General features: G+C 39.1%; 1 protein-coding gene across 1 annotated transcript; it reads right to left on the bottom strand.

Annotated features, from left to right (window-relative positions):
- Positions 1–2,315: 2,315 nt before the first annotated feature.
- Positions 2,316–4,002, bottom strand: LOC107270788. Its single transcript, XM_025088104.1, has 6 exons — positions 3,828–4,002; positions 3,558–3,741; positions 3,241–3,478; positions 3,024–3,180; positions 2,754–2,936; positions 2,316–2,654 (listed from the first exon to the last, which is right to left on the bottom strand). The coding sequence occupies exons 1-6, from the start codon at positions 3,909–3,911 to the stop codon at positions 2,511–2,513; spliced, it is 990 nt and encodes a 329-aa protein (XP_024943872.1). The 5' UTR covers positions 3,912–4,002; the 3' UTR covers positions 2,316–2,510.
- Between the last annotated feature and the right edge of the window lie 6,208 nt (positions 4,003–10,210).

Below are 10,210 nucleotides of genomic sequence, written 5' to 3'. Positions count from 1 at the left end.
TGTTCAGCTGAGTCCTTCAGTATTTGATTCCTCGAGTTCCCATTGACCAGCATTGCTAAGGTGGGCGAGAATGAAGACACGCGAATGCGGTTAGACGGACCAGCTGAAACTCGAGAGTCTGAGGCGTTTTCCTGGATTATAAAATATTACTTCTTAGAGTTAAGGAGAATCGAACGAACGATATAGGAGAAAATAAGAAGGAAGAAAATAAGATTGTGGTTATCTGTAATGGTACATACATGTGGAAAGTGCCGGCGTAGAATCTAGAGTACGGATTATGATATTTTGTAATAGATTTTGTGAAAATGAAAATCCGGACAATACTCCGTTATTTCTTTATAGAAATTTCATACAGTTTCTCCGCTGGTCTTTTTTTGGTACGACTTATTAATCTGACATTATCGAAGAAGTAAAATTTCATCCTATGACGGTTGGTATGTAACAATGTATAACGGAACGTTTGATGGAATTAAGATTAATCCCACACTGACAATCAGTCGTTTCGTAGTTTCGCAATTAAGGCATGAAAATTGGAACTTTCTTAGGATTAAGATGGTATAATCTGGAGTAGGAGTGATTCTGATACTCGAATTATCATCTGTTCCAAAGAAATGAGGTTAAGCAAAGCTAGAGGCTTAGGTAGGCTGATTATGGTTAGAATGAGAGATGATTATAAAAGCTTAAGTATAATTAATGATAGCAAGAAAAAGAAAGTTAATGAGCATAGCCGTACTGAGAATATTTACTATTCTTTTTTTTTTTTTTTTACATTTAAACGATTTTTTTCAGGCGACAATTTTGTTCGTCAGGCATGGCTCGTCCGCTTGTCCGTCATTAACTGTATCTTGTAAAATTTGAATCTCACTATCGTTAGCAATAAAATCGACCTCGCTGTTTCTCAAGGTCGAAACGTGACCAGAAGTCGAAAAAAAACCATCTCGATATTCTCTAGAAAAATGAAAATTTATACAAAGTTACAAAAATCCGAAACTTCCTGAAATTATGGATACAAATAAGAGAATGACGAAAAAGGTGTGTTAATATAATTTAAGTCTAGGACACGATGATCTCGGAGTAGAAATGGCGAAACTTGGTAATAAATAACCATAAAGTATCTTCCTCTCTCAGAAATCTCTCTCGACTTCCTGGATAATGCGACAGACTCCAGATCTAGATAAAACCTGAATCCGTAGCTGGCACGTCGACTCTCCTGTTAGATAAACCGGCCGATTTATTTAAGATTGAAGGTTTAAGGCATCGATGGTGAAATAGAAACTGCAAGTGTATGTCGCTCACGTATTCCTGACTTCAGTGAGTATTGGATCACTCCAGGAACATCATGAACAGTTTGGTTTAAAATAACTGAGGAGAAATTTAAAAAAAGTTTATAATAATTCAGTGTTAAATTAATTCACTAATTTATACCTTAATAATTATTCAAAATTTAAGATAGAAATAATCCTGCATGAGGTACATAGTTCGCACGTGTAATACTACATAATGACTCAATGCAAGATCTACGTGTGTGGGCTTGCAGTTGCTGGTACAAAGGTAACATTGACTTTCCCATGGTATTGTTCGTTAAGGTTTCCTAAGGTTATGTCAGAAGGTACGTCGTGGCGCTCCTCGAATCAAAAGAGCTAAAAGAACGAAGAAATGTTAAAATGCATCCTCGTGGGAGTGTATAAGGTCCTAAGAAAAGTAATTGCTTGCCAATTTATTATTAAGAAAGAAGAAATTTTTCAAGTATGACGAGTACCTCTCTTTAATTCACGACTGTCCCTGGAGGTTAGACTTTGACAAATATATCCTTGCAGGATTACTGTATGCATATTTTCATAGTCTTGTAATACAGATTAAAGAGGTCGAGGAGAGGAATGGAAAGAGGGTTCAGTATAGTGGGTGCAGGCTTAATGGTGTAATATCGTTCAGGCTGCAAACTGCTGTACGTTCCTTTCGTACATAGCTCGACTTCTAAATGTTAGGAACAATGGCGTGCCGGGTGAGCTCGATCATGTCGAAATGGCCGCAGTGTCGAGATTCGAGATTCGAGAGTCAGAGAGTCAGAGAGTCAGAGAGTCGTAGAAGCAACTTCATGCAAGTCTGATTATGAGTACGAGAGAGAGAGAGAAAGAGAGAGAGAGAGAGAGAGAGAGAGAGAGAGAGAGAGAGAGAGAGAGAGAGAGAGAGAGAGAGAGAGAGAGAGAGAGAGAGAGAGAGAGAGAGAGAGAGAGAGAGAGAGAGAGAGAGAGAGAGAGAGAGAGAGAGAGAGAGAGAGAGAGAGAGAGAGAGAGAGAGAGAGAAAATGCTTTGAGAAGTTGAAATAAAGTGAGAGAGTCTGATAATAGGTAGATAATAAGACATAATGCATTTGTTCCTGAAGGAAAGGACGGTCGGCTGGATATTATTCATTGTCAGTCAAATGGCTATTCCGGGACGACTTGATTGAGCAATAACATTACCTTTACTCTGGATATAAATATATGAATCGTCTATTTGATTGATGCTAATTAATTAAACTTATTATTGCCGTAAAGAGTTTCGTAGAGAATAATATAATTGTCACGAAGCTGAACCATTCGATGCCACAGATTTAAGTTGAGGACGTTTTCTTTAATCTTGAGTGCATCAGGGCTATCAGGATCATCAGTTACCTTGAAAAGTTGTAATGCAGTGACCGTCGTTAAACGCATTCACGTAGTCTCTACTTAATTATACGAGTCTAAAGCAATATATGAGACAAAGAGACGTACTTTTACATCAATTCGCGAATCCATTGATTTGCTGTGATCCGCTCTGAGGTATTTTAAGTGAAAGAATAATTCGTATGCCCAACAGTCTATGGTTTCCGTGATACGTGTGGCGTTGACAAGTTCCGTGGAAGGTGGTAAGGGAGAACTAGAGGTTATGGAGAATGCTTGCAGCCATCTTTTGAGCTGCATAGAAATATACGTTTTTGTTTGATAACGAAGATCCAAAAGAAAATAATCAATCTGCTCAATCGTCCAATGCAATCCACTTACAATCGTTGTGTCTGCAATTAACTGCACAGCAGCGGGTCTCATGATGTTGATGATGTTGCCAACTGTCGTGTTATCTTCTTCGAAGGCCGTAACGTAAGCCGACATGGAACTAAACCAGTCCGTCGACGGGCCGCATTCCGCATTTTTAACTTGACGCCTGATGAATCGAACGACTAAATAATCATCGTTAAGAACTTTTCAATTAAAATTTCATTACCTTTTCAAAAGTAAATCCAATAATCTCTCAACGATGTACCAAGACGGTTTCAATACTATAGTTCTGGTGCATATGAAAAGTTTACTTGCCAGGAATCCTAATATCTGTCCCAAAGGGCCAGGTCGTCTACGTAAAGTTCGCCCGTGGAAGTTTCGAAAACGCCTTTTGCAAATTCCACGCCGAGTACGGCCGCGCATGCGCATACGGTCGCAAGTCGACATTGAATAATAACTGGTAACTGTGGAGAATAATATTTTAACTATCTAATTGATCGGTGATTAATCTTTTATACATAGAACAAAAGGAGTACGTGTTACCGTCCAAGTCAAGACTAGTCAAATTTTCAAAATCTCTAATAGTCGACGTGATGGATTTCGAGTTTAACGATTTGCACTCTGTGTTCGGGTTGCTACAACTTTTCACGGCTTCGGGCGTACATTTCTCGACGATATCATTAAGCTCGATGACTTTGCCAGGAAAAGTATCGAGACAATCCAGTGCCTGTGTTATCGATCAAATAATTACCACGTTGCATAAGACGCTGTAACGTTAATTGTAACTTTTGTTTGGTTATTATTTTTATTCACCTCTCTTTCTAACTGCTTGAGATTAAATATTCCGGTATCTGCATCGGACTCCGAAATTGGTGCCAATTTCGATTTTTCGTTCATCTTGCCCTTTTGATTAGGACAGTCCACGTGAATTTGAAAGATCGATCATTTTTTATAAGAGCCCGATTGCTCGACAGCTTCTTTTGGAAATTCCCAAAACGTTTGATGCTCGATAAAAATTATCAACTTGGATAATGCTCGGTGGGTATATGTTTTAAAACTATAATAATAACATTAACAAGCATTTCATATGAGAATTGTTTATTGCTTTTACAGACCATACATTTACACTTTTACAAATGCTTTTGACTGATTGAAAGAGAAGGAAAGGAGATGACGATTATCATCGAAGAATGACGGTGCAACTTTATGGGCGGAACAATGGTCAATGGCGTGTATCATTCGGTATTTGGCATTCGTTATAAGAAGAAAGTGAATTTCGCTGGTACGTAAGTGCGTCATCCGACGAGAAAGTTGATTTTTCATTTGTTGTCGAATGACGGATATTTTGTTGTGTCGGTGTAACACTTGATGACACTGACCTAGCTTAAGCTTGTTTCTCATTACGTAAGTAGAGCCGAGTGTTTTAAAGAGACGTAAGTTCACCAATGGCAGGAGCTGCCATTCCAGGTGAAAGTTTATTGATCGGGCTATTCGCTCATTGGAATGTTATTCAGTCGGAACTATCATTTCGCGTTTTACGTACTGATATTCATTAATTCCTTTATTTATACGCGTAATCAGCGCGTTACGTAATTATTGGAACGTAATGAATTTTTTAATATTTTCCCGTAAAAAACAATTGTAATTTTTAAAAATGATCCCCTGCCCCCCTTCTATTTCTATAATATTCTCGAGGAATTTCACGAGATTCTCGTGCGATACGATTCCATGCGATTCCATGCGATTCCATGCGATTCCATGTCATTAGGCAACTTTCTCTACCCTCTCGATCCAGTTCACCGAGCACAAGTTCACCTCACCTATGTTTCTCGTTCTAACCGTCGTTGTTTGTCCGCTGTCATACGTGACTACTTTCTCTTCCGAGATTCACCTAGTGTGTGATATATTACCGAGATAATTCTTACTGGATATATAGCCAAGTCAGTATCTACGTATACATAGGGTATACAGTACATTACGTATTTTCCATAAAAGAGACATTAGAGTTTTTGTTGAGAGAGTATTGCGAGGAAGTACACCATTTTTTTTTAAGTCGTTGAAACAGTAACAATTGGTTGGTACGTGGATTGGTGTTTTTTTGTTAATGCAAAAAGAAATAAGTAGAGACGTGTACGAGCAGTGAGTAATAAGGGGTAATAATGAAAGTCATGAGTCATGATTTATTAAAAAAAAAGTAAGACACATTGACTTTAGATTCCCCATCGAAACGTACCTGCTGATCGAACAAGCAGAACTGTCTGCGCGCTTCACTGCTCACAGGACAATGCCTGATGACTCCTGACTCGATGATTCGATGGCTACTGATCTTGACGTGTCATTACGATTTACGAGTCGTTCTTGAAGAAGAGAGAACTGTGATGGAGAACAGCTAAATTTTTTTCCATCTTTATTTTTCGATCCTTGTCCGTTGATTCTTGCGAGAGTGACTGTTGGATTATAGTTAATAATTTTAAGTGAATTTTTAACGACCGGACCTCTTGTGTAATTAAATAGAAAGAAAAGAAGCTGCGGTTGCTTTTTTTTTATGGATAAAAAATAGTGTCGTAAGAAAGTGTCGGAAGAGGGCGCGATAAACTTACCGGATTTCACGAATAAATCGTTACCGCAATTAACGGGAAGGTGTCCGGCGTCGAGCGTCATCAATTCCAGGAGTAAAGCCGGCAATTACCGTCCATGCGAAGATAAGTTACGAGGCGGAATGGTAATAGCCACGGAGGTATTCCGTCGTGTTGCAGATTTAATAGACTCGTCCCGATAGTCTCCCTCCGCGCGTCATTCCTTCAGGTATGGTTTCATTGCTTCTTACAAAACTTCACTATGATTTACTTTGAGCCAACTCCTGTCATTTCAACCTGGCACCTTTTATGTACTCGTTCGAGAGAATAGGCTCTCGCAGGACTCTTGGGCGTCGTACGAGTGATGATCGTCGCCATATTGATATTCTAGCTCGTGCATAAGAGCGGCTTGTAGTATTAATTTATAAGCTCATAGGTTATGATATTTTTTCTTTTTTCTTTTCAGGTAAAAATCTGAAAGAACCCATAAGGTTGTCTGCGAGAAAGGATCAGCTGCCTTGGATAAGTTCGTTGGCACGTAGACGTTATTGAAGCCTATTGAGCGCATCCTTTGCCTTGTCTGTCCGCCATATCTACACTTCACGTGCACTCTTCAACTACTCTCTGTTCAGTGCTAGTTGGTATAAGCTAGACAGAATTTACTGTGTCTAGTTGAAAGAAAGAACCATAAGGAGTGAGTGTTAATGAAACGTCACTCGACGCGTCACTTAGCGTCTTTCGGACCTTGCGTCGGATCACCCGGACCAGCTAGAAGGGAGGGAAGCGTCTCGACGCCGTCGGTGCGTTGCCACCATCACCGACAAGGTCAGGGGCTTCGCCATCTTAAAGTACACGTAGCACATGCGTTACAAGGGGTACACAGAGTCCACATCGAATGGATCTTAAAATAGCTTTATTGAGCACCAGTGTGCACTTCTGCCATAATACGAAGGCACGAAGGCAGATGTGCCAGTCGTGCCGGACGTCACTTCGAAAATGGATACTAAAGTTTCTCCAGCAATTCGTATACACAGGATTCACGTACAGAAGGGATTAAGACTTATCGAATAAATAGTTAAACTTCACCGGTAATTAAATTAGAAATCAGGAACGTCCGGGTATGCTAAGTTTCGAAGGTGAACCCGTCTAATGCTAGGAGGTAATAGTAGTCGTTACCTGGCCGTCATTTACTCGTTACAAATTATATGTTTTGCGATTTAACACCTCGGCAATACGTATTACGTACAACGGCTCGCCCTCGATTCCGTCCAATGAATTATCGCGATAACGAATCTATTTTGAGCCGTTATACAAATTAACTTGCGAGCATTCTGCGCTCTCCATTTTACGCTCGACATTTTCCTGCTCTATCCCCATAATTTTCTCTATTAACTTAAGTGACTGGAACCAGTGCTAAGAGTACAAAATTTCATACCAATACACATGCACAGCAGTACCTATATATTTCTTTGTCCATTTGAATATCCTTTGCGCAAAGTAACGTTAAATCCACGAAGATGAGCTTAGGACGACGGGAGGATACGGACGGTATAACTCCCTAATAACTCATTGCAACGCTATGGAAAGGAGCGTAACGTCATTAAGTCAAATAATCTCATGGGCCGAGGGCCAGAGGGAAGAGGAAAAATGGGGTTCCGTGCAAAGTTTAAACCGGCATGAGCCTCAATGAAGATAAAGTTAGCACGCAGTCTATATTTAGACTGGACTCTTTGCTGACCACGTGTGTGCAATGTGTATCAGGCTTGCAACCACCATAACCCCCCGTAACCTACGTAACCCCTTATTCACCTCCTATTACCCATATCTTATACTCTTTCATTCTCAATGAATCCACACACCCGGGCAATGCCATTTGTTGTTGCTGATATGGCGTTAATTGAGTTGACACCATTCGCATCATGGCGGTTGATAAATGTTCCCTTGACTTGGCCCATTGATGACCGATAACCCTTGAGATTTCGCGATAACGCGAATCAATCTTGCCACCGAATCTGTTGATTGATCTTGACCCTAGCTGGGATCGTGGAAGATTTACTGTGTAGGATTTTTCTATGTAATCCTCGATTAAAACGAGGAAGACAATTTTTCATTTTATTTATTAGTACCAGGAAACAAGAAGAAATTGTACTAACTGTGATTTTATGAGCAGTCGTCATGCTGTCTTCAATAAAAATGATGAGACGAGCAGTAAGACAGTAGGTTTATGGCGTCTTGATTATACTGACATTACTGACCCATGGTTAGTGGCGCATGTCGAACAAGTAAAATCCCCCATTGTTAGCTATCACAATTAATACACTTTCTTCATTATATTGTAAGCAACTCTTTAAAAAGAGCTCAAGGCAAAGCTCTTCTATAATTCAATACAGAAGTCATATCCTTAAACTCAAAAATCTGACTAATCTTTGTATCTGTAAATCTCAGAAGTAATCCAGATTCAAGATTACATCCCAGCATCAGACTGGACCATCTGCAGCAATACCGGCGAGTCATACTGACCATCTGCTACGAGTCCACGAGGTAGAAGGCATCTGGACTCTGGAAACGACAAAGGACAAACAAGTTCAGTTTCTATCTAGACTCCACTATATCTGTACTCTAGACTCTACGGAGTCTTTCAATCGAGATACCTCGTAAATACAAGAAAGAAGTACTTTTAAACTTTTTTGTTATTTTTTAGCAAATGCCAGGTGAATCCTGACAGGGAACATCTGGCTCCTTTGCAGTCTGCCATTTTGACGGTCTGGCACGGATGTAGCGCCTGCAGATGATTTCCATGTACATGCAAGTATACATATATCTACACTCCTGTCAAGGAGTTATATGCAGAGAAATATATATATATATATATATATATATATATATATATATATATATATATATATATATATATATATATATATATATATATATATATATATATATATATATATATATATATATATATATATATATATATATATATATATATATATATATATATATATATATATATATATATATATATATATATATATATATATATATATATATATATATATATATATATATGTATATATATACATACATACATACATACATATATATGCCCCGTGTGCAACGGACCTTTAGTTCCTCTTCGCACTCGATTCTTCCATCCTCGATTCACCTGTCCTTGGATCGGACCACGCATGCTCCACGTATGTTTCCCATATACTCAACGTATGTGCTTACACGTATAGTGTATATATATATATGTTACAACTTTGAAACCTTCTTTGCAGCCATAATATGCCAGGGCAGCCAGCCCATAAAGCTGGAAGCAGCACGGTGTAGCGAATCTTCTAGCACCTATCTCAAATGGCATCGCGATTTTTGCAGACACGTTTGTCCCGCAGTTCTGATATTGCATACTCATGCGGTCTTACGTTGCGCGGGTTAATTATCACGGACCTTGCCCACTTGGTAGTACAGAAAATCAAAGCTTGCTCCTTTCAATGCAAGATACTTGAAAAAAAAAAAGATCTAGCTAAAACGTTCTGGTTCATTTAATTGCATTCGCCTATACATATGCATTCGATCGAAACAAAGCTACTGTATTTTGAGAAAAAAAAATTATTCACTATTGTATAAATCTGATTGCATTTGGAGTGCATTGTTTGTGCAGCTTTTATTTTGTCATTGTGGTACTGAGAATGAGACTTATTGCATACAGACCTTATGGTATCCATATGCAGCTGTTTATTAGGTCGTAGGATCACGTATATGTATGTGAGGTTATTGAATTAAGATCTAAATATTATGTTAGAAAATTTCATTATAATTTAAGACAATAATCTAAGGCTGCAACTGTATGCCGCTAGTGTGTTATATTTATCGATTCTAAATGACTAAGTCACGAAAATCCTTGGAGTAACAATGCTTTAACGTTGCTTCAACAGAATCTTAAACTTTCATCCTGGTAAGCTACGTTCTGACATTTAGCTAATACGCAATCTGCTCCTTGTCATAATGATCTGTCCTTTCATCCAGGTTATATCCTTACGACTAACTGCCCGTCCGACAGTCTGACAAGCCTTTCTCATAGCGGGTGTGGCGGTTCACCAGCAGCATCCATTAAGTAAATCCTTCCTCCGTCATAATAGAATTCTATACTCGTTCATCATTATTACCGGCATTACAGAGAGAATTTCTTTTACAGTTTTGATTTCCAAAAAGTAATGTCATCCGCGCAAGATCATTCGAGCGAAGGGACTCGTGTCTTCGCACAGAAGCAGAAACACCGTGTTTCAGCCGTTAGAGTTATTGCGAGCCGTGACAGAAGCATTTAGATCCAGCTGGAATGCCGAGTCGTAACGGCGTCATTCTAGCCAGAATAACAGCCGAGCCGGATAGCCGGAAAATTCGCGTTGTATTTCTCACGTTTCATCCTTCGTTCGTATCTAAAGTCACGGAGGGATTCTCGACGTGCTTCCTCAGGGTGTCAACAGTTTTACTATTTATTCGGCACTGCCAACTGTCTCTTATATATATATATATTGTAATGGCTCCGTGTTGGCCGTCACGAAGTCTCCTGCTAGTTAAATGTTAGTGGAGCACCGTTCGTAACTGTTTGTCGTG

This window comes from Cephus cinctus, unplaced genomic scaffold, assembly GCF_000341935.2.
Source record: "Cephus cinctus unplaced genomic scaffold, Ccin1 Ccin1_scaffold0825, whole genome shotgun sequence".
Lineage (NCBI taxonomy): Eukaryota > Metazoa > Arthropoda > Insecta > Hymenoptera > Cephidae > Cephus > Cephus cinctus.
Note: the sequence above shows the minus strand (reverse complement) of the source record. Positions and strands in the feature narration are given on the sequence as shown.